General features: G+C 37.2%; 1 protein-coding gene across 4 annotated transcripts in view; it reads left to right on the top strand.

Annotated features, from left to right (window-relative positions):
• PEX1 (peroxisomal biogenesis factor 1) overlaps nt 1-25,752 on the top strand; it is a 60,428-nt gene that overhangs the window by 17,978 nt on the left and 16,698 nt on the right. For 3 of the 4 annotated variants that reach the window (XM_045494762.1, XM_045494759.1, XM_045494760.1), the window contains exons 11-21: nt 5,312-5,408; nt 7,374-7,544; nt 8,970-9,124; nt 14,204-14,393; nt 14,597-14,763; nt 16,186-16,320; nt 19,364-19,428; nt 22,599-22,741; nt 22,819-22,922; nt 23,721-23,897; nt 25,287-25,517. In XM_045494762.1, coding sequence (XP_045350718.1) covers nt 5,312-5,408; nt 7,374-7,544; nt 8,970-9,124; nt 14,204-14,393; nt 14,597-14,763; nt 16,186-16,320; nt 19,364-19,428; nt 22,599-22,741; nt 22,819-22,922; nt 23,721-23,897; nt 25,287-25,517 — 1,635 coding nt within the window. Of the gene's footprint in view, nt 1-5,311; nt 5,409-7,373; nt 7,545-8,969; nt 9,125-14,203; nt 14,394-14,596; nt 14,764-16,185; nt 16,321-19,363; nt 19,429-22,598; nt 22,742-22,818; nt 22,923-23,720; nt 23,898-25,286; nt 25,518-25,752 lie in introns of those variants that run through there. The other variant, XM_045494763.1, reaches the window with a different exon arrangement.

Raw genomic sequence — 25,752 nt, 5'->3', positions numbered from 1 at the left:
CCTGGGTTTGAGCCCCGTGTCCAGATCTGTGCTGACAGTTCAGAACCTGGAGCCTGCTTCGAATTCTTTGTCTCCCTTTCTTTCTGCCCCTTCCCCGCTCACACTCTTTCTCTCTCAAAAATATATAAACATTATGGGGCGCCTGGGTGGCGCAGTCGGTTAAGCGTCCGACTTCAGCCAGGTCACGATCTCGCGGTCCGTGAGTTCGAGCCCCGCGTCAGGCTCTGGGCTGATGGCTCAGAGCCTGGAGCCTGTTTCCGATTCTGTGTCTCCCTCTCTCTGCCCCTCCCCCGTTCATGCTCTGTCTCTCTCTGTCCCCAAAATAAATAAACGTTGAAAAAAATATATATATATATATAAACATTAAAAAAATTGTTTTAATTCATGAGCAATATTAGCCTATAGTTTTCTGGATTTGTACCACTTTTGTGTGGTGTTGCTATTAGGGTAATACTGGCCTCATAAAATGAGTTGAGAAGTGTTCTTTCCTGTTCTGTTTTCTAGAAGAGAGCATATACAGTTGGTATTCATTCTTCCTTAAATGTTTAGTAAAATCTCCAGTGAAACCATCTGGGTGTTGAGATTTTTGTCACCTTTGACTTTTTTTTTTTTTTAATATTTATTTATTTTTGAGAGTGTGAGCGGAGGAGGGGCAGAAAGAGAGGGAGACACAGAATCCAAAGCAGACTCCAGTCTCCAGGCTGTCAGCACAGAGCCCAGTGTGAGGCCCTGACTCATAAACCATGAGATCATGACATGAGACATGTCGGACACTTAACCGACTGAACCACAGAGGCGCCCCAACCTTTAACTTTAAAAAAAAATTTTTTTATGTTTATTCATTTTTGAAAGACAGAGAGACACAGAGCACAAGCAGGGATGGGGCGGAGAGAGAGGGGGACACAGAATCTGAAGCAGGCTCCAGACTCTGATCTGTCAGCACAGAGCCTGATGTGGGGCCCGAGCTCATGAACTGCGAGATCATGACCTGAGCCGAAGTCAGACACTCAACTGACTGAGCCACCCAGCTGCCCCAGGACCTTTAACTTCTTAATTATAAATTAAATTTCCTTAATTGTCTTATTTCACCATGGCAGACATTTGGTAGTTTGTAATTTTCAAGGAATTGGTCCATTTCTTCTAAGTTGTCAAATTTATGAGCATAAAGTTGTTTGTAGTATTCCTTTCATTATCCTTTGAATGGCTGTGGAATCTACTATGGTGTTCCATTTCCTGATTTTGGTGTTTTGTGTCTTTTCTCTTTTTAATCTTTATCAGTTTTGCTAGAGTTTCCCTGCCCTTTTTTTTAATTTTTTTTTTTTTTAACATTTATTTTTGAGACAGAGACAGAGCATGAATGGGGGAGGGTCAGAGAGAGGGAGACACAGAATCTGAAACAGGCTCCAGGCTCTGAGCTGTCAGCACAGAGCCCGACGCGGGGCTCGAACTCACGGGCCGCAAGATCATGACCTGAGCCGAAGTTGGCCGCTTAACTGACTGAGCCACCCAGGCGCCCCTCCCTGCCCTTTTAAAGGGCTTACAGTTTTATTCTTTACCAGTGCAAAATTGTTTTCAGAGGTACAGTGTGGTCTCTGTGAATCTTTGTTCTTTTATTCAATTCAAAATTTTAAGACTTTTTCATTTCCATTCACTTTTAACTTTAGTAAAATAACTCTTTTTCCTGTTACTAGTTCAGTTGCTTTCTTCTGATTCTTACTTAAAATGTAACAGCTACTCCAAGGGTGCCTGGCTGGCTCATCAGTAGAACATGTGACTCCTGATCTTGGGGTTGTGAGTTCAAGCCCCACACTGGGTGTAGAGATTACTTAAAAATAAAATTTTAAAAAATACATATTTTTATATACATATCTATATGCAGTAAAAAATATATATGTGTGTGTGCATGTGTATGTGTGTGTGTGTATATATACACATACATGTATATATACATAGTTATGTGCAACTACACCAATAACCCTACTATTCCCTTTAGGAAACCAGAAAAAAAGAGCAAATTAAGTCCAGTGTAAGGAGAAGAAAAGAAATAAGAATTAGAGCATAAATCAGTGAATTAAAGACAGGAAATCGACAGAGAAAAATCAGTGAAACCAAAGCTGCTTCTTTGAAAAGATCAATAAAATTGATAAGCCTTTAGCCAGTCTAAGAAAAAAAAAGAAGACACAAATTACTAATACCAGAAATGAAAGAGGGAACATCACTACAGATCCCATAAACATTAAAAGGATAATAAAGTCGTAATAGTAATAGACAACTCTGTGCCCACAAATTTGATAACCATCTTAGATGAATGGACCAATTCTTTGAAAGACACAGGTTCCCAAAACTTGCACAATATAAAAAGGCCTATAAGGAAGCTATTATACCAGTTTTCTACAATCTCTTTCAGAGGATAGAAGCAGAAGGAATGCTTCCTAAGTCATCCTGTGAGTCCAGCATTACCTTAATACCAAAACCAGACAAAGACGTTAAAAGAAAACTGCAGACTGATAACCTCTCATGAACATAGATACAAAAATCCTCAACAAAATATTAGCAAAGCAAATCAACCAATGTGTATAAAGAATTGTATACCATGATCAAGTGGAGATTTATCCCAGGTATGCAAGCTGGTGAAATATAGGAACTATTCTATGTGGTTTCTAGGTTTCTGTGTCACATTTCAAAATGCATCATCATTTTATATTTATTTTGAAAAAGCAATATCGTATTGACTCAGAAATCAGACTTCTCCATCTCACCTAGGGGTATCATGGGTAATATGAAGAACAAGCAGAAGACCTGGATTTGAGTCCCACCTCTGTCATGTACTTTCTGACTATGACCGCAGGCAGTTTTGTGGTTTCTTAATCTGCCTTCTTGGGATAAACCTCACTTAAGGGAAATAATATATGGAAAAACACTTTGTAAACTCAAAAGTGCTATACAAGTGTGATTTACTTTGTGAGGAGAAAGCCCTCAAACTAAGCAAAGTATGATAGATGGGACCTGTACCCCAGCACCCTTAATTTCTTTATTTTTTGGAGCCCGTTGACTTTAAATGTAAATACAATTCTGTAAGGTGTAAATGTGGTAGTATTTGTTGAGTGGCTGCTAAATTTCAGATTTTGTATAACAAGCTTGGCTGTTTTTCCAGTCCACGGTGCTGAAAAACAAAATGTTAGAACTGGTGCAGGGCTGTTAAAGCTAGACAAAACAGCAAGGGTAGGAAATAATACTAGATCGAGGGAAAAAACCTATATTAAAAGAACTGTAAAAACCTGTCAACATTCAGCTTTTCTAGGGGGCACTATAGCAACGGTCAGCAAAAATTTTTTTTTAAATGTTTGTTTATTTTTGAGAGACAGAGACAGAGTGTGAGCGGGGGAGGGGCAGAGAGAGAGCGAGAAAGACACAGAATCTGAAGAGGCTCCAGGCCCCAAGCCGTCAGCACAGAGCCCTATGTGGGGCTCGAACTCACAAGCAGCGAGATCATGACCTGAGCTGAAGTCGGACGCTCAACTGACTGAGCCACCCAAGGGCCCCGGTCAGCAAAATTTTAAATATGTGTGTGTACCTTTTGATACAGTAATTCTGCTTCTAGAAATTTATTCTAAAGGTGTAATCTGACAAATAAGTTAACACATATATGGATATTTATTTTAGCTTTATTTATAATAGTTAAAAATTGGAAACATTAGTATACATTAGGAAGGCGCTTATTAAACGTGTTATGTGCAGTATGTCCCACAGTGGTGGTGTGCTGGGGAGCCGAAGCAGCTCCATAATTGTGGATAAAGAGGACAGTGATTTATCATGAACCCACGTAAATACTGTAATCCCATCTTTACAAATTTACTTAAATGTGTATGAGGTGTCTGGAAGGGTGATACCTCAGAACAATGGACTGTGGTTACTTCTGTGAGGTGGTAAGATTACAGAAAATTTTTTACGTTTCTCTTATACTAAGTGTTTACAGTTCCTTTGTATGCTTCACATGTTAATTTATAAACCAGGAAAAAAATAAAGCTTTTACTTGAAAAAAAGAAGTACACATTGGATCAAACTCTATATAGTCTAGAGTCACTTAATAAAAAAGTAAATAGTTCTGCCCACTTTAATAGTCTCTGAGGGCTACATAGTACACTAAGGTCACAGTAATACTGTATATCACCAAGAAACTGTAAATTAAAATTGCAGTTAATTTAAGATAACAAGGAAGTGGGTAATAATTTTTTTTTCACTGAAAATAGTTGAAATTAAATGGGATTAGGTTTCATTTCTCTAGAAAGATTTATTTAATGTTTACATTATTCCCTTCTAGTAACAAATAATGAAGCATTGACTGTTTTTAAAGGTAAAAGATTTAAATATCAGTGATTTAAAAAATTGTAAAAACAAATGTTTATTTTCTGTCTGTGCGGTGTAATGAACATAGGACACATCCACCTTTTAACAGGTTAAAAGAAAAGACATATTTTGGTGATATCTGCATATCTTCCCCAGCAACTAGACCTGGTGTATTTTTTTTTAACTTTCTCAAAGCAATTGATTATTTTTAGTATTAGTACCAATTAAGGTTGAAGTTGGGGTGGGAAACATACCTTTTTGGGGGGTTTATATTCCTGAGATTGGGTTGTCATCTGTTAACCTTGCCTGTGTTTATATACCACTTGAGTCATTCTATTAGAGCTGGGAAGCTAGAGCCTTCTGGGTTTTTTTGCAAAATATTACATATTTTTCTTTGCTAGACTTGAATACATGTTTAGGAAATCATTCTTTCCCACTTAATCCTGGAGTGCTCTTAAAACTTCCTGAGTTTCTGGGGCGCCTGGGTGGCTCAGTCGGTTAAGCGGCCGACTTCGGCTCAGGTCATGATCTCGTGGTCTGTGAGTTCGAGCCCCGCGTCGGGCTCTGTGCTGACAGCTCAGAGCCTGGAGCCTGTTTCGGATTCTGTGTCTCCCTCTCTCTGACCCTCCCCTGTTCATGCTCTGTCTCTCCCTGTCTCAAAAATAAATAAAATGTTAAAAAAAAAAAAGTTTAAAACCTCCTGAGTCTAGAGTTTCAGTCCTTCCTGTCAGTTTACTTTATGCTAAATGTCACACACCATAATGTGATCCTAGAACTCCAGGGAGGTGGGTTTTCTTTCTTTCTTTCTTTTTTTTTTTTTTTTAACCCCAGCTTTATTGAGTTAGAATTGACATAGAATGTTGTGTAGTGTATACTTGATTGGTGAGGCTGAGTCTTGGTTGCCACAGTAACAGAAGCTATTTCTGTGATTGAATATATTGCTTATGAAGCAATTATTTTCTAGGGCAGTGGAAAATCAACTTTAGCCAAGGCAGTCTGTAAAGAAGCATTTGACATATTGGATGCCCATGTGGAGATAGTGGACTGTAAAACTTTACGAGGTATGAATATGGTAACACTCTACATAAATCCCTTTTTTGCTAGAAAGGCAGAAATGTTATTTCATGCTGTTAATCTAGTAAGTACAAATATCTAATCTTCCCTTATCTTTTCTGTTAGTTGTTGAGAAATTCCTTAGAAAAAAAATTTTTTTCCTTTGGAAAGAGAGCATGAGCTGGGGAGGGGAAGAGGGAGAGAGAAAGAATCTTAAGTAGGCTCCACACCCAGCACAGAGCCTGATGTGGGACTCAGTCTCAGAGATCATGACCTGAGCCAAAATCAAGAATCAGACGCTTAACCGACTGTGCCACCCAGGTGCCCCAATTCCTTAGAAATTTTAAATCTTTAGCTTTCTAATATTTTCAGCAAAATTTTCTAAACTCTCTATACTTGATGGAGACCCCCCTCCTTTTATTTTCTTAGCCAAAACTCTTTGTAGACTATATTCCTGGAAATGCCAATTTAGACCATTCTGAAAAAGTTTGTATTTAGGATATACTCTAATGGGTGTAAATATTCCTAAATTGCTAGGGAAACTCGGCTGTGGACAGTGAAGAGGAGAATTACAATTTACCATATATATACTTTTGTACTTTTAAAAATCTTTAATGCTTATGTTACCATCTATTTGATCAAAAAACAAGATTGGAAAGATTTTATTTTGAGTAACCTTTTTCTTTCCCCCTTGGCTACCTCTACCTTGTCATCCCAACCAGTCCATGCTGTGTGTGTGTGTGTGTGTGTGTGTGTGTGTGTGTGTGTGTGTGTGTGTGTTTTATGTCTACCATATGGTAAGAAACTAAGAAATAGCCTTCAAAAACTGACTAATTCATATGCTGCAAAGGTGGTTTTAGAGATACTGTCCATCTCTCAGAGTCATGCTTGAACTTCATGTAAATTTTTGTTTTATTTTTTATATTTATATTTTTTTAATAATTTTTTTTTTAAAGTCTGAGATAGTGTATGTGCATGAGTGAGTGTGCTAGTGGGGAAAAGGCAGAGAGAGAGGGGGGGGGGGGGGGAGAGAATCTCAAGCAGGCTCCATGCCATCAGCACAGAGCCTGATGTGGGGCTTGATCCCACAAATGATGAGATCATGACCTGAGCTGAAATCAGGAGTCAAACGCTTAACCAAAATAGCCACCCAAGAACCTCCAAAATTTTGTTTTTGACCTAAGTCAAAGTAACAGTAAGTAACAGAAATTCTTTACATTGGCTTATGAATGTGTATGTTTTCTATTTTTTGAAAATTAAAACTTGGTAATTCACCAGGAAGTTTGAAGCCAAATGTTGTATGATTCAAATATAGCAACTCTGGGATCTCTAGATAGCTACATTTGTGTTTGATTTTATTTGAATCTTGATCCCCTAGTCTTTCATTTATGTTTTTCCATATCCTGCTTTTATTTTGCTATTTTTTAAGATAGTAATTTTTAAAAAAAATTTTTTTTTTTTTAATTTTCCTTTTTCTTCAACGTTTATTTATTTTTGGGACAGAGAGAGACAGAGCATGAACAGGGGAGGGGCAGAGAGAGAGGGAGACACAGAATCCGAAACAGGCTCCAGGCTCTGAGCCATCAGCCCAGAGCCCGACGCGGGGCTCGAACTCACGGACCGCGAGATCGTGACCTGGCTGAAGTCGGACGCTCAACCGACTGCGCCACCCAGGCGCCCCTAGATAGTAATTTTTTATACTGTCTAAAATTTTCTGTGGAATGAGTCCAGGTAAAAATAACATGCATAGTATCATATTCCTTTTTTCAGCTTTATAAAATTCAGCACTTTACTGGTCCTTTGAGGTTCTATTAATTAAACCACGTTAATGATCAAAGTTTAGTGATTGGTATATTAACAAAATATGGATCAAATTTTCATGGTTAAATCAATATTGAATGTTTCTAATGCTCTGAAAAGGGCAACCTATACTTACCAGCCCTGAAATAACATTTCATATCTTGCATATTAAGGAAAAAGGCTTGAACACATACAAAAAACCCTGGAGCTGGCTTTCTCAGAGGCGACATGGAGGCAGCCTTCTGTGGTTCTGCTGGACGACCTTGACCTCATTGTTGGCCTGCCTGCTCTCCCAGAACATGAGCATAGCCCTGAGGCTGCGCAGAGCCAGAGGCTTGCACATGGTAATGGTAACACATCCACTCGTGGCCATGGGCCTTTTTCTTTGGTTAGACAGAAGTTTTAGTCTTAATGTTAAATCTGCTGTCTTCAGAAAACAGATATATGTTATATTGCTTTTGTGGCCTCTGTATTAGCAAAATTGGTAAATAAGAGCCATGTGAAAATTCTACAACCTTGTGATTAGTCTGTTGGGGCCTTTCATTCTCATATACTTATTAGAAATTGCTTAAGTATACAGATTTACTCTGTTCATTTGAAAAATATTTCTATAATGCTTATGCAGAGTCTCTATTCTTAAAATCTAGGAGAGGGAAGAAAAGGAAACCATTTTAGTACAGAATACTGATAGTAATAATGACAGCTACCATGTGCTGAGTGCCTTTTCTGGGCTAGGGATTGTTTTGTACTCTACGGGTAAATATTCTGCTTTTACAGGTGAGTAAATGGAAATTCAGAGGTTAGGTAACTGACCAGGGTGGCATAAGTAGGAGGTGGTAGGCTGTGCTCTGCTGGAAGTGTGCACAGGGCACTGTAGGAACATGCACCCTCAATCGGGACTGGGAAGGGGTGGGTAAGGAGCTATCAGAGAAGGCTTTTGGAGCGAGTTAACAACTGAGACTAATGCAATTTTGATGGAGAAGTGTAAATTAGCATTAAGTAGCTTCATGCTAATAATGAAGCACAGGAAGCGTGATCCATAGGCAAAGATACAGAGGTACAAGAAATCGTGGTATGTTAGGGAATACGTAGCTGGAGCTTAGAATTCATGGAGAGCTCAGGTTGGCTGCTGGAGGATTTGGTAGCATTCGGCTGCCTCAAGGTTCTTGAGATCTGGAATTGGTAGAAAATGCAACCACAGTGCCTTGGTTATTGCAGATAGTGTTAACCACACAGTTTGAATTCTGTAGCATCTGCAAAACTTATTAGAGTAGTGTTTAATGGAATGCTGCAGATTTCTAGGTCACGATTCCTACACGTTGTTAATGCTTGTTTCAGTTCTGACAAAGAACTGGCGTAGAAAGAGATTGTTTAGAAAGTCATAGGAATGGGAACTGTATTTTGCCCAATCAACAGAACACAATATTGGAAATTTATCTTCCTTCTATATTTCAGAGACTCCTGTTTGTTTACTTTCTGAGATCCAGTAGTAAGGAACCTCCTAGGCATTGTTTTGAGCTTATAAATCGAGTTTATAGTACCTGCTAGGCATCCGTTAGATTGGTTAGAGTGTGGCAGATATTAGGTCCTCAATAGATAAATCAATGAATGAGTGGCAGATGTAATATTTAAAAGATATGAAGGATCCATACTCTTTGTACTGCACCTTAAAGCTCGACTTTAGGTTATCATTATTTTTAGTGATTTTATAATTTTTAAATGTCATGTTTATATTTACTAAGCTTCTAAACTATATTGCTTAATTCTAGCTTTGAATGATGCAATGAAAGAGTTTATTTCCATGGGAAGTTTGGTAGCACTGGTTGCCACAAGCCAGTCTCAACATTCACTGCAACCTCTGCTCGTCTCGGCTCAAGGAATTCACATATTTCAGTGTGTCCAACATATTCAGCCTCCTGATCAGGTAACATACGACTTGTGAGAATTGCTGAAATATATCCCTCTTTATATAAACCTTTTTTCAGTTTTATTAATGATTTATGTCTTTAAACTTATGGTTAAGGATATTTAAAAGGTGACATTTGGGGGGAGGGCTCAAAAAAAAGGTGACATTTGTTGCATGTTGTGCTTAGATGCACAGTTTCCATTTATAACCATCTGAAATGTTACGAGGTACTTTCCAAGGCTTTTTTGAAAGCATTTCTTCTTCTTCTTCTTAAAGTTTTCTTATTCCATTTAAAAGGAAACAAAAACCCTAAAAATTCTGAACTGTTTCATTTCCCATTGGTGAAATCTGTAAATACATCGTGGAAATTAGAATTTTTTCAGTTTATTCAGATATAATTGACAAATAAGTTTGTATATATTTTAAGTGTACAATATGATTTATACATTGTGAAATAATTTACCACAATCAAGTTAATTGAGGGGCGCCTGGGTGGCTCAGTCGGTTAAGCGTCCGACTTCAGCCAGGTCACGATCTCGCGGTCCGTGAGTTGAAGCCCCGCGTCAGGCTCCGGGCTGATGGCTCAGAGCCTGGAGCCTGTTTCCGATTCTGTGTCTCCCTCTCTCTCTGCCCCTCCCCCGTTCATGCTCTGTCTCTCTCTGTCCCAAAAATAAATAAACGTTGAAAAAAAAAAATTTTACAATCAAGTTAATTGAACACATCCATCACCTTACATAATTACCTTTTTTTCTTTTTAATAAGAAAGAGCATTTAGTGAGAAATGTGTATCGGTTTGTATGTGTGTGTGTGTGTGTGTGTGTGTGTACATTATATATATATAATATGTATATATAATATATATATATATAATATACATATTATATACATAAAATTCCCCCCCGCCATCATGATAAGTCTACTCTTTAATCCCCTTCACCTATTTTACCCATGCTCCCACCCACCTCCCTTCTGGTAACCATCAGTTCGTTCTCTGCAGTTAAGAGTTTCCTGATTTGTCCCTTTTTTTTTTTTCCTTTTCCTTTGCTCCCTTGTTTTGTTTCTTAAATTCTGTTATGAGTGAAGTCATATTTATCTTTCTCTGACTTATTTCACTTAACATTATACTATGGTTCTAGGCATGTCATTGCAAATAATAAGATCTCATTCTTTTTTATGACTGAATACTCCATTGTATGTATATACCACACCTTATCTATTCATCTGTCAGTGGACACTTGGGCTACTTTCATAGTTTGGCTTTTGTAAATAATGCTACAATGAACATAGGGGTGCATGTATCCCTTTGAATTAGTGTTTTTTTATTTTTTTGGTAAATACCCAGTAGTGTGATCCCTGGATTGTAGGGTAGTTCTATTTTTAATTTTTTGGGGGAACCTCCATGCTTTCCACAATGGCTGCACCAGTTTGCATTCCCACCAAAAGTGCAAGAGGGTTCCACCTTCTCCACATCCTCGCCAACATTTGTTGTTTCTTGAGTTTTTTATTTTAGCCATTCTGGCGAGTATCAGGTGATATCTCACTGTAGTTGTGATTTTCATTTCCCTGATGATGAGTGATGTTGAGCATCTTTTTATGTGTCTGTTGGCTATCTGGATGTCTTCTTTGGAAAAATGTCTCTTCATGTCTTCTACCCATTCTTAATTGGATTATTTGGTTTTTGGGTATTGAGTTTTATCAGTTCTTTATGTATTTTGGATACTAAGCCTTTATCAAATGTGTCATTTGAAAATATCTTCTATTCAGTAGGCTGCCTTTTAGTTTTGTTGATTGTTTCCTTCAATGTGCAGCAGCTTTTTATTTTGATGTAATCCCGGTAGTTCATTTTTGCCTCTATTTCCCTTGCCTCAGGAGTTACATGTAGAAAAATGTTGCATTGGCTGATGTCAGAGAAATTACTGCCTGTGCCCTCTTTAAGGATTTTTTTTTTCTTTAAGGATTTTTATGGTTTCAGGTCTCACATTTAGGTCTTTAATCCATTTTGAGTCTATTTTTGTAGATGGTGAAAGAAAGTGGTCCAGTTTCATTCTTTTGCATGTGGCTGTCCAGTTTTCCCAACACCATTTGAAGAGACTGTCTTTTTCCCATTGTATATTTATTAATTGACCATATAATTGTGGTTTATTTCTGCGCTTTCTGTTCTGTTCCATTGATCTGTGTGTCTATTTTTATGCCAGTACCATACTGTTTTAATTACTACCACTTTGTAATATAACTTGAAATCTGGAATTGTGACACCTGCAGTTTTGTTTTTCTTTTTCAAGATTGCTTTGGCTATTTGGGGTCTTTTCTGATTCCATATAAATTTTAGGATTGTTCTAGTTCTGTGAAAAATGCTGGTATTATTTTGATTTAGGAATTTCATTAAATATGTAGATTGCTTTGGGTAGTATAGACATTTTAACAATATCTGTTATTCTAACCTGTGAGTGTGAAATGTTTTCCCATTTCTTTGCATTGTCATGAATTTCTTTCATTAGTATTTTATGGTTTTCAGGGTACAGATCTTTCACCTCTTTGGTTAGGTTTATTACTAGATATCTTACTATTTTTGGTGTGGTTGTAAATAGGATTGTTTTCTTAATTTGACTTTCTGCTGTTTCATTATTAGTGTATAAGAATGCAACAGATTTCTATACATTGATTTTGTGTCCTGCAACTTTACTGAATTCATTTCTTAGTTCTAATATTTTTTTGATGGGGTCTTTCTACATATGGTATCATGTCATCTGTATATGGTGAAAGTTTTATTTCATCTTTACCAAATTGGGTATCTTTTATTTCTTTTTGTTGTCTGATTGCTGTGGCTAGGATTTCAGTATCATGTTGAATAAAAGTGGTGAGGGTAGACATGCTTGTATTATTCCTGACCTTAAGGGAAAAGCTTTCAGTTTTTCACCATTGAGTATGATGTTTACTATGGGATTTTCATATAAGGGCTTTATTATGTTGAAGTATGTTCCCTCTAGACCTACTTTGCAGAGGATTTTTATCATGAATGGCTGTTGCACTTTGTCAAATGCTTTTTCTGCATCTATTGAAATGATCCTATGGTTTTTATCCTCTTTTATCCAAATAAATGTTTTTTAAAATTTGATTAAACATTGTTTCTTTACCAGCACCCTGATACTCTTTTTTTTTTTTTTAAGTTTATTTATTTATTTTGAGAGAGAGAGACCACGCAAACAGGGGAGGGGCAGAGAGAGAGAGAGGGAGACGGAGAATCTCAGAGTCTCTGCACTGTGAGCGCAGAGCTGGATGCGGGGCTCAAACTTAGGAACTCTGAGGTCATGACCTGAACTGAGATCAAGAGTCAGATGCTTAACTGACTGAGCCACCCAGGTGCCTCCTGATATTCCTTACCCACTATGATTTTAGCACTCATTTCTAATGTGTGGGTTTTTCCCTCACACCACCAAGCAATTCTCAGACACCAGATGGGTGTGCTACAATTCAACTCAATTCTGACACCATCTAGTCAAGATATCATCAGATTCCACAGGTTAAGTAAGAGCTGAGTCCTCTAAGACTGCTCTCCACTTCCAATGCCAATTGGAAGTCTAGCTTGTTACCTTTGCTTCTGACCAGCTGGCTATAAATCAGAGATTCCCATGACCCACTCCTTGGCTTTGATTGATTTGCTAGAGTAGCTCATAGAACTCAGGAAACTAGTTTACTCAGTAGATTACTGGTTTATTACAGAGGCTATTAAAGGATACAAATCAATAGCCAGATGAACAGACGCATAGGGTGAGGTTCTATTCTCACAAAGTTGCTTCTCTCCTTGTGAAGTTTAGGGCCTGGCATGGTGGCTTAGGTTTTTGTGGAGGTTTCATTACATAGGCACAATTGATTAAATCTTCGGCTGTTTGCAGTTAATTCAACCTCCAGTCCTGGAGGTTTCCCCTTCCTGGAACCAAAAGGTGGGACTGCAAGTTTCAACCCTCTATTTATGGTTTGATTCCCTGGCCACCAGCCCCCCATCCTTAGGTGCTTTCTGAAAATCACCTCATTAACATAAACTCTGGTGTGTTGTGAATATCAAGACACTTTTATCACTCTTATCACTTAGGAAATTCTAGGAGTTTTAGGATCTCTGTGCTAGAAACAGGACAAAGACCAAATATATGTTTCTTATTATGAATCACAATATCACAAGCACATATGGTCCATTGTCCCCTTTGGAGACTTATGTTCATGATGGTTTTAGAGGCAGGGAACTCAAAGAAGAATGTTCTAGGACTGACAAACACATTTTAACCTCCTCTTTAAATTTTTTTTTAAATGTTTGTTTATTTTAGAGAGAGAGAGTACGAGCAGCAGGGGGCAGAGAGAGAGAGGGGGGGGGAGAAACAGAATCGGAAGCAGGATCCAGTCTCTGAGCTGTCAGCACAGAGCCCGACGTGGGGCTTGAACCCATGAACCTTGAGATCATGACCTGAGCCGAAGTCGGACGCTTATCCAACTGAGCCACCCAGGCGCCCCTTAACCTCCCCTTTAAAATTTTTATCCTAAATATTCAGGCCTTGTGCTAATTAACTGTTATTGAAAAAAGGAAGTGTTATACCTATTATTAAGCATAACACAATGGTAGTGGGATTGGTCATTGAATATCATTTTAGAAGTAAGTTTTATAGGAACAACAACAAAAGCCACTCTTGAACCAAATGTTACTAAAAAGGCTTCTTACTGGAGAAAGAAATAGCAATCGTTTATCAATGTGATTTTTTTTTTTTTTTGCAACTTTATTGAGGTATATTTGAAGACAACAAACTCAGTATTTAAAGTGTACAATTTGATCAGTTTTAACATGTATATACATTATATATTGTATATACACCACTTAATATGTATACCATAAAACCATCACCACAGTTAAGGTAGCAAACATTGCCATCACTCTCAAAAGTTTCCTGGTGCCCCTTTGCAATCCCCGCCCGCGCCCCCCCCCCTCAATCTGCAGACAACCACTAGTCTGCTTTCTGTCACCATAGATTATTCAACCTGATTTTCAAAATATATGTACTAAAATTTACATTTGAGTAAAATTAGAAATCGAATTTTGTGTTTTTTCTTTAGGAGCAAAGATGTGAAATGCTACATAATGTAATAAAAAATAAACTGGGCTCTGATGTAAACAAGTTCACTAATCTTGACCTGCATTGTATAGCTAAACGAACTGAAGGGTTTGTGGCTAGAGATTTTACAATGCTTGTGGATCGAGCCATACATTTTCATCTCTCTCACCAGAGCATATCCACCAGAGAAGGTATGTGTTCTTATTCAAACCAAAATCTGAAATTGTTCCGTTGCAGAGGAATGTTAACATCCATTAATGTAAGTATTAAATATATTCTATTTTAGTATATAAGCAGTTTAGTAGAAAATCGACATCTCCAGCTAAGATGGTAGCATATTTTGAAGATTCGTACACAGATGTGACTACCAAAAGTTGTGTTTATTTTTAAACAGAATTAGTTTTAACAACATTGGACTTCCAAAAGGCTCTCCAAGGATTTCTTCCTGCATCTCTGCGAAATGTCAACTTGCATAAACCTAGGGACCTGGGCTGGGATAAAATTGGTGGATTACATGAAGTTCGGCAGATACTCATGGATACTATCCAGTTACCAGCCAAGGTAACTTAAAAAAAAAAAAAAAGAAAGAAAAAAAGAAAAAATCAAGTATCCCAGAAGAATTACTGAATGGCTTTATGTGTTGACTTGCCTACTCTCAGTTTGATTAAAGAAAACTTTATTGAGTTATCAAATAAATGCCAGCACTATTTTTGGCACTCTAATGGATTTTTTAAAGTATTTGATAAAGTCCTTGTCTGTAAGAAACTTAGAAAGCTGGGATGATATTTACAGTAAATATATTTTGATGTGAATTTCACAATTCTTGTGTTTTGCTTGAATCATTCAGATTGTACTAAAGCAAGATGAACTGTCAGCTGGGATTTGAACAAAAATGGGTAGAAATAAGCTGAAAGAGTCATCTAGGTCCACAGAACTGATGGAGTAAGCCAGATTTCCAGACTCTGGGTGTCAGTCCTGGAAAGATAGAGTTAGCAGGCAGCATAGACCAAGCAGGTGTCAGGATAAAGGGGGCAGAGGTAAATTGTTCAGAATCTAGGTGGTAGTGCATTTGAACCACAAACCTGAGAAACGAGTATCATTGCATGAGATCAGGGATCCATGCAGAGACATAAAGACATGGGTGAGTAAGGACCTCAGTTATATGTAACTTGATGGCAAGTCCTGGAAGTGTGGCCAGTGGGGCCTGGGACACATTGAGTGCAGCCCAGGACTGCAGGGAGAATGCAGGCGTGGAATAACTTGCCAGCAGGATCATGATGCCAAATGCTGAGTCTGGGCATTGGAAACCAGATGCGCAGAGACTCTCTGCATGATGGCTGACTCTGGGGCCTCTTCAGATCAGAATGGAGGTAGAGACGGGGTTAGAATTTTGTCAGCAGGTGGAACTCAACAGGCATTCCTCACAGAGGAATCCAGGATATTGCTGACAGTAGCCTGATGCCTGGCTCGCCTGTTGACACAGTCTTCTTGCTCTTTGGTAATTTAGAAGCAGTCAGTCGCTTGCTTAGCATGGAGACTCTTGGGAGAGCTTACTGTTATCATTACACATACTTCTCTATTATTTTTCTTTCTTTGATGGAGTATATTTGAATATGCATAGTTATCATAACTTGCCCTGTGAACCATACAAGGGGAAGACAATCTACTTGTTAAGAGATTGTTTTTATTTTCTCAATGTACTTTTTATAATATTTTTAAAAGCCAGGAAAAAAACACGAAGAAGTTCTGATGCAGTTGTGCCCACTTTATGTAGAGTGTATTCCATGGTCCAGTTGGTAAAAAAATCTGTGGTAATTCCTTTGAACTTATGTACTGAGTAGGAATTTTATTTTCTGTCCTTATCCTGTTAATAAAGGTGGCAGTTACTAACAATCTGAATACTTTTTCTCTGTACATTGACTTGGGCTGCTCCTTAGTTATTTTTTTAGACTTAGCTCTTGATCATAGTTCTATATTTTTCAGTACCCAGAACTATTTGCAAACTTGCCCATACGACAAAGAACGGGAGTACTGCTGTATGGTCCTCCTGGGACAGGAAAAACCTTACTAGCTGGAGTAGTTGCACGAGAGAGTGGAATGAATTTTATTAGTATCAAGGTATGTTTTTCATTTATCTTTTCTTCTTTTTTCTATCGAGGTAAATTTACATAACAAAGTTACGTGGTGTGTAATGCAATTACAGTGCTATGTAACCACCACGTCTCTCTTACTTCAAAACGTTTTCATCCTGTTCCCTGTCCCCCAAGCCCCTGACAGCCACTAATCTGCTTTCTGTCTATGGATTTTTCTGTTCTGGACATTTCATGTAAAAGGAGTCATGCAGCATGTCGTGTTTTGTCACCGGCTTCTTTTACTTAGCATGTTTTCAAGGTTTATCCAAGTGGTACTGTGTGTCAGTACTTCAGTTCTTTTTAAAACTGAGTGATAATTCATGGTGTGGGTATGTGAGTTTTTTATCCATTCATCATTGGGGGATATTTGGGTTATTTCCACCTTTGGGCTGTTAGGAATAATGTTGCTGTAAACACTTGTGTACACATTTCTCTGTGGACATAGGTTTTCATTTCTCTTGAGTGTGTACCTAGCAGCGTAGTCGCTGGGACATGTGCTAATTCTGTGTGTGACTTTCTGAGGAACTGCCAGACTGTTTTTCCCAGTGACTGCATCATTTTCTATCCCCACTGGCAATGATGAGTGTACCTATTTCTCCATATCTTTGCCAACATCATTTATGTTTCTGGATTGTAGGTTAGTCTCATATTTGGAAAACGAGTAGCAGCTATCCATCTGTTAGTGAAAGCTGTGTGGGAAATTGGATAATGAGCCACTTCTTTTTTGTAGAGCTTATGATAGTCTTAAGGTAAACAATTATAAAATAGAATTATAAGTTCTTTAATATATAAATATATAAAATTTTATAAATATAATAAACTAGAATTATAAATTATATTAATATATATAAATATAATAAGACATTATAAAATAGAATTATGTATAAATACTCAGATAAAAAAATCAAACTGTACCTGAAGGGAGGAGAAAACCTAGAAGACTAGGGGCTGGAGACCACATTGAGACAGGAAGCTGGGTTTTTATAGCTCTGTTCCTTGTTGGCTGTATTTCATCCTTACGTGGGCCACACTGTGCCTGAGTTTTCTCCAAAGGTGCATGTAGTAATTAAGGGACACAGTAGCATACAGCTTTGGGTAGTGCCTCAGGCTGCCACGGATGTGTCATTATGGTCTGAGGTCCGATATATTATTTGTACTGTTTCAGCAACCCCACAATATTAGTTTACCAAAGAGTGATTAGATTTCAAAGGAAAGGAATCATATATTGTAGCTTTATTCATAACTGATTGAGAAATATGCAGTTGGGTTATGCCTACCCTCTTTTTTTTTTAATGTTTATTTTTGAGAGAGAGAGAGAGAGACAGACAGACAGACAGCAGGAGGAGGGGGAGAAGCAGAGAGAGAAGGAGACACAGAATTCGAAGCAGGCTCCAGGCTCCTACCTGTCAGCACAGAGCCCGATGCTGGGCTAGAAGCCACGAACCATGAGACCATGACCTGAGTTGGAGTCGGACGCTTAACTGAGCCACCCAGGCGCCCCAGGCTGACCCTCTTTTTAATCACATGATTTTTGTGTGTGTGTGTGTGTGATATGATTACATGGCTACTGGCTACCCTGGCAATAATGGAGAAACACTGTAACTAAAATTTCCCTACCTTCTTTTTCTGGATTCTAGAATAACTGTGATTATACATACTCTTCTTTTCTGCTTATGACTAAACTGTAGTTTCACTGTTAAAAAAATAATATTCAAGATGAAAGATATTGTTGTATTTCAGATTGTTCCATTAGGGAGGACATTTTATCCCTTTTAGTAAACCTTCAAATCACAGTTTGGGATGAATTCTCAATGGAAAGGTTTCAGTGAAGAGAATTCTCTCTGGGTGGGTAAGAGTAGATCCTAGGAGACATGCATCAAAGACCGGGGCCATCCCTGACACCAGTATGTTGCCTTGTTCCTAATATTTTGCCTGGCTTCTTGTTCCATCCTCTTTGGCTCTTGATTGACTAGGAAATCTAATTAAATGCTAGTATATTAATAGATATCTAGCTGGCTTAATATTAGAAAGTCCTTATTGTGGTCACATATCCTGATCAGTATTTGGTCTTTTGAGGTAATGATTTTTCACTAGAGATCACGTTAGAGCCTATTTAGTTTTTTAAAAGATCCCAATTTAAGCAAAGTTTGTCCTCATTATTAATTTTGTTAAATGGAGTAGTTTTGAAAGTTTTTCAGTTGACTTAGAAAAGATGATCTCTTCTGCACCACTGTACAAATAAACTGGTTTCAGTAATTGAAGATGATTAAAATAATTCATGTCTCATTACATATTTTTTTAGTCTCCAAAAATTTGAGATAGATGGAAGATTTTCCCTTTTTAAACCATTTGTTACTAAACAAATAATTATTCAGTATTTATGCAACACTGTTTTTGGCACTGGGGATTCAGTAGTGAACAAACCCACCTTTTTGGAACATACATTTTACTGGCAGAGAGAAACAAGAAACAGACACATTCACTATATAATGTATTATCAGATGGGAGAAGGTTCTATGCAGGAAGACAAGCAGGATAAGATGGGGTCATCACACAAGGCCTTTCTGGGGCTGTGGCCTTCTGTAGAGAGCTACGCCATGAGATGGCTAGACAGAGGAGACACAAAGTGTGGAACTTGTGATGGGATATTTATTCTAGCCACATAATTTTTGAAATGTATTTAAGAGACATCTGTTTAATCATATTAAAAGACTTTCCCATGAGGGTCCCCTAGGTGGCTCAGTTGGTTAAGCATCTGACTTCAGCTGAGGTCATGATCTCGCATTCGTGGGTTCAAGCCCTGTGTCAGGCTCTGCGCTGACAGCTCAGAGCCTAGAGCCTGCTTCAGATTCTGTCTCCCTCTCTCTCTGCCCCTTGCCCGTTCACACACTCTCTCTCTCTCAAAAGTAAACATTTAAAAAAATAAAAATAAATTTTCCCATTAGTGCATTTGGACTAAGTCCTAAACAAAAATTATATTTTGTTTTTAAATAACTTTATCTCAGGTCTAATTTAATTTTATCTCCTAGGGGCCAGAGTTACTGAGCAAATACATTGGAGCAAGTGAACAAGCTGTTCGGGATATTTTTATTAGGTTGGTTCCCTCTGAATATTTTTTAAGTAATGGACACTATCATTTTTCAGTGCTTTTTTGTATTCACTTGTTTATTTTAGAGAACTGATGTTTAAAACTTTAATTTATGTGGATTAATAAGCTAGAGAATTCTCCAAATATCACTTAAAATATAACATCTTTGATATTAAATTCTGGAAGTTAGTATTATATTTATAATAGAAATATTCCTAAAATGCTATCTCAAAGGAATCTCAAAGTAGATTTTTATAGGAAACACATAATTACTCCAGTTTAATTAAGTTGGCCAAATGCAATGTTAATTTATAAAAGAGATAAAATAAAATTATTATGGCATTTATATAAAAATACAGAAGATAATATTTAAGGATTAAAGTAAAATTTTTAAATGCAAAAACTACTGTTTTATCCCAAAATTTCATTATAAAATATGATCTGTAGTTAGGAGAATATAATGTCCTTATATTTTATAACTTTTTAAAATATTTATTTTAAGATAAGTCTCAAACCATGAGATGATGACCTGAGCCAAAAAGTCAGACACTTAACCTACTGAGCCACCCAAGTGCTTGAAGTTCATAATTTTCTAAAATATTTATTTTAAAATAAGTCTCGAACCATGAGATCATGACCTGAGCCAAAGTCAGACACTTAACCAACTGAGCCACCCAGGTGCCCCAAGTTTATTTATTTTGAGAGAGAGAGAGAGAGAGAGAGAGAGAATATGAATGAATCTCAGGCAGGCTCCATGCTGTCAATGGGGCCTGATGTGGGGCTCAGTCTCATGAACCATGAGATCATGATCTGAGCTGGAATTGAGAGTTGGACATTTAACCCACTGAACCACCCAGGTGCCGCCTCATATACATTTTAACTAAAATGAACTTTTTGGCGGCACCTGGGTGGCTCAGTCGGTTAAATGTCTGCCTCTTGATTTCAGCTCAGGTCATGAGTCATGAGATTGAGTCCTGTGTCAGGCTTTGCTTTGAGTGTGGAGCCTGTTTAAAATTATCTCTCATCCTCTCTCTCTCTGCCCCTTTCCCACTCACTGTGTGTCTCTCTGTCTCTAAAATAAATAAATAAATAAATAAATAAATAAATAAATAAATAGTAATAAAATAAATAAAATGAACTCTTATATATCCACCACCCAATTTAAGAACATTAACAGGAAAGCATTATTAGAGATAAAGGCAGTCGTCACCATATGGTGACAAAAGATTCAGTTTACCAGGAGGATATTACAGTTCTAAAATTGTATCCAATACCCTAGCTTCAAACTATTTAATAAAGGCAAAAATTGATAGAATTGCAAGGAGAAATTGATAAATCCACCTTCATAGAAGACTTTCACATAGTTCTTAGTAAGTAGTTAGATTGAGGTTTAAGAAAAACCAACAAAACAGTAAAACTTCAGAAGATTTAAACATCATATTCAAGATCTAAGCATATTTAGAACACATACCCAACAACTGGAGAATACATTCTTTTTAATCACACTCGGATATTTTTGAAAATTGGCCACATGGGTGGCCAACTGTAGTAAGTTTCAAAGAAACAGTATCATACAGTCTATTTTTTGAAAACATAAGTTAAAATAAATAACAAAAAGATAATCCCCTCATGTACTTTTAGATTCTTAAAAATAAAACTCTTCTAAATAATTCATGGGTTAAAGAAGAGATCATAATGGAAAATCCTGGGCACTAAATAATAATGAAAATGCTATTAAAATTGTGAGATGCTGCAAAATTTATTTCAAGGAAAATTTATAGCCTTAAATTTTTAGGGGAAAAAAAGTTAAAAATCACTATGTATCCATCTCATGAAATTAGGAAAATATAAGCTAAAAAAAATAAGTAAAAAGGAAATAATAAGAGCAAAAATTAATGAAATAGAAAACATTTCAGTGGAGTTCATAAGCCCAGATATTTTTGACAGCGTAGTACAATTGATAGATCTCCAGCAGGACTGATAAAGCAAGCATGAATTAATAATATTAGTGATAAAAAAGGGGACATGACTAAAGTTATACCAGAAATGTAAAAGATAGTAAGGGAATATTATGGAATAATATTACAAACTTTATGCTGTTAATACATTTAAGACTTGGGTGACATAGACAAAAATATAATTGACCAAAATCAAGCAAAGAAGAAACAAAATCTGAAAAATCCTGTAACTATAGAAAACAATTGAGTCACTAGTTAAAAATCTTTACCCAAATCAAACATGGTTTTCTGAGAGTAAACTTTCAAGGAACAGGTAATTCCAATCTACTTATTGGCCCTGGGAGATTTATCTTATGTGCCAGTATTTCATGAGCTATGTATTGGGTTTTTTTCATTCAGCCTGACAGGCTCTATAGAGAGCAAACTGAGGGTTGGTGGAGGGAGGAGGGGTGGGGATTGGCTAAATGGGTGATAGGTATTAAGGAAGGCACATGGGATGAGCACTGGGTGTTATACATAAATGGTGAATCACTAAGTTCTACTGAAATCAATTTTACCATATAGGTTAACTAACTAGAATTTAAAAACTTGAAATTAAAAAATCAGCACAACAAGTATTCTGTATGGGTATTCTGTATGGGTGATTCTTCAGACATCTAGTTCACCCTGTTACCAGGTATGGAATTTGTTTTTCATTAAAACAAAATTTAGTTAATAAATTAAAAGCAAAGTTCAAATTAGGAAAAGATATAATATATGTAACTAAAATATATTTTATAGAGATCCCCTATAAAAATATGTGAAAATAATGAGCTTGTCAAATTTTAAAATAATGAGCTTGACAAAAGACGTGAATCAGTATTTCACAAAAGAAGTAAAGGTGGCCAATAAGCATATAAGAAATGCTTACTTATAATAAGAATCAAAGAAACATTTCACTTATTGAATAAGACTCTAGTTTTTGGTTTAGTCCCTGTCTAGAAGGTATGAGTCTTAGGCATACATCTTGACTTATTTATTGAAAACAAATTTACATATACTTTTTATTCTTTAAGGATTTGTTATGAAGATTTAAATAAATACACAGATACATATGTCTATCTGTATACAGATACATATATGTACATATATATATATATATATATACACACACACACACACACAATTATTTTACAAACACCGAAGCCCTATTCAAATATGAAATACTGTTTTTCCCAGAGCACAGGCAGCCAAGCCCTGCATTCTTTTCTTTGATGAATTTGAATCCATTGCCCCTCGACGAGGCCATGATAATACAGGAGTTACAGATCGTGTGGTTAACCAGCTGCTGACTCAGTTGGATGGGGTGGAAGGCTTACAGGGTAAGAACTGCAAATACAGAAATATCTTATTATAACAGATTTCACCAGGACTTAGTAAAGAATTTTTTTTTCCCCAGGTGTTTATGTATTGGCTGCTACTAGTCGCCCTGACTTGATTGACCCTGCCCTGCTTAGGCCTGGCCGACTCGATAAATGTGTATACTGTCCTCCTCCTGATCAGGTGACAGTTTCATACTTTGAGTCCAAAACTAACAAATGCCACACTCTTTCCTTATGAACTTCTTCCTGGTAACAGCAGTTGTCCTTAGAAGACCAGCTTTAGGCAAGGCCTTTGCCATGATTTGCTCATGGCATGGAAGGATTCTGAATTAGATGGAAAGCCCAGCCATTTCCATGCAAGTCTGAAAACTTTGTAGTCTTTCAGTGTTAGCAGGTTGGGAAAAAAGGAAAGAAACCTAAAGTATGTATGTCCACATGCCCTGTGCTCAAAGATCACAGGCCTCATTATCCTGGCAAGACTCTGAGAATCAAGCGTACGACTAGTGTACATTAAGCAGGTTACACAGAGATGAGGTTTTAACTGTTTCTGGTCTGTGTTGTTCCAGCTCTTCTCCTCAGATTTAGAAACTGATGAATAAATGAGGGAAAGAGCAAATAGACAAATGAATTGTCGAAGGTATAAAATATCTAAATATGTCATTTGTAGCTATTACTTGGATGTTTTCTTTTGAAACACTTTCTGGGCACATTTGTTGAAATCTAGAAGATAAGCACTAAGAAATGATTTACACTGAATGGTTAAGAATGTCGATTTTCATTCACTTTCCTATGTCTCTTCTGTTAGGGAGAAAGTTCATCTATCCTCCACAGAGGATACATAGTAGATTGGTGGTACATTTTTCAACTTGTAAAAGCTCATTAGAGATACAGTTAATTTGTAAAAACAAAAACATAAAATACACAGTTTAATATTTAATTTTGTTTTATTTGTTAAGTCAATTAGTTTTTCTCCCTTCAGGTATCACGTCTTGAAATTTTAAATGTTCTCAGTGACTCTCTACCTCTGGCAGATGATGTGGACCTTCAGCACGTGGCATCAGTAACCGACTCCTTCACGGGAGCTGACCTGAAAGCTTTACTGTACAATGCCCAGTTAGAGGCCTTACAGGGAAGGCTGCTGTTCTGTGGGCTCCAAGTAAGTTATAGGAGATCATTGCTGTGGTGTTTTAAGAGGAAGAAGAGCAGTTCACGGTTAAAATTCCAACCTTAAAAAAATCCTATTTTTTAACAACTTTAGTAAAACTGTATAGAAATTTACCTGTAGTCAAATGTTCCATAGTTGGAATATTGGCTCTGCAGAGAACTCGTAATTATGAAGTATTTAAGTGTCTGTTTCTTTAATGTTACCTTACTACTGATAAAATATGTTGGGGAATGGAAGGATATTATTTAAATTGGGACATCATGAATGAGAGAATAGGAACAGAAATATATTGAGATTTTTAGTTAGTTTTACACTTATGAAAAAAAAAATCAGTATTTATTTTGAAGCTCAAATAGTCCCAGATCTGGCCCATAGGAGCTGCTTTTAGATGGCCTCTGTGTCCTTTTGATTTGTCCTCTTCATTCTTTGATCATGTACTTTCTTCCTGATACAACAAGGTATTCTAGCTGTATTTTGTACTTTCTGTACCCCAGACCTAACATCAGTCTTTTCCTCTAAGGATAGTATTTTTACAGCAGATAATTTGACCTCTGCTACATTATGGACTTTATTGCATAGTTTCTAGGAAGGGTTTTCCTGTGTACTCCTCTCCCCTATGTTTTGTTGAGATTCTTGCAGGGCCTAAAGTTCCTAAATCAGATATTACCAAGTTTTTGCTATTTATTTTGGCAAGTCACTGAACTTCTCCACCCTCTTCACTAACAGAAAACATGTTCACGTATAAAGCACTCTGTAATGACAAAGCACTGCATGACGTGGTTGACTCATCATTTCACAGTTGAAAGATTCATACAAATAAAATTCAGAGGTATGAATCCTAGCTTTGTTAGAGTTCCTGGGGAGATGGTTGTTAAATTATGTACACATTCCGTCTTATTTTAATAATTAAATTTTATTATGTGCCTCAACCGTTAGAAAAGTAGTAAGAGCCAAAGTTTGGCTCAATGCATGTTTCCTGAATGCTGGTTGTTTTCTTTCTGTAAGCGTCAGACACCCTGATCATGTGCTGTCTGCTGGTAAGGATTCGTTACATAATCAGGCAGTCTACTTAATCTGCCACTGAGTCATATTAATAATGGCTCAAACAGCATTTGCACAAAAGAAACATAGTTGGTGCCTGGCTCTCAGAACTGTTGTATTCTGGGTGTGGGAGAGCTGTAACACCTTTGCCATTCGTGCCATACGTACTGGTCTGTGGGGATCATAGAGGACAAGAACCTCACCAAGAAAATAAGAGCTTTTTTGGAAAATGCCTCTGGTTTTCCTCGTACTGGTCTGTTAAAATGCTATCTGTTTTGCTAATTTCAGAGTCATAGATTATTTAGATTTTTACAACTGTTGTCCTTTTGTGTGTTTTAGGATGGAAGTTCCAGCTCTGATAGTGACCTAAGTCTGTCTTCAATGGTTTTTCTCAACCACAGCAGCGGCTCCGATGATTCAGCTGGAGATGGGGAGTGTGGCTTGGAGCAGTCCCTGGTTTCTCTAGAGTTGTCTGAGATGCTTCCAGATGAATCAAAATTCAATATGTACCGGCTCTACTTTGGAAGCTCCTATGAATCAGAACTCGGGAACGGAACATCTTCTGATCTGGTATCATGTTCAGTCGCCATTGTACGGTTCTGATGCGTAAAGCCATAGTGTATCCAGTTGGACAGTGACTTACCCCCTAACCTGCCCCACATGTACTTTCTGGTTGGTTGGTTCTTCAGTGAAGTAGTCTTGTTTTCCCTTACTCACACTGATGAATCCTCTCATTCCTTGTTAAGAGCTGTGAAATGTAGCTGGCAACAAAGAGGGAGCCAAAGTAGCCACTGGTGGTGAGGAC

This window comes from Leopardus geoffroyi, chromosome A2, assembly GCF_018350155.1.
Source record: "Leopardus geoffroyi isolate Oge1 chromosome A2, O.geoffroyi_Oge1_pat1.0, whole genome shotgun sequence".
Lineage (NCBI taxonomy): Eukaryota > Metazoa > Chordata > Mammalia > Carnivora > Felidae > Leopardus > Leopardus geoffroyi.
Note: the sequence above shows the minus strand (reverse complement) of the source record. Positions and strands in the feature narration are given on the sequence as shown.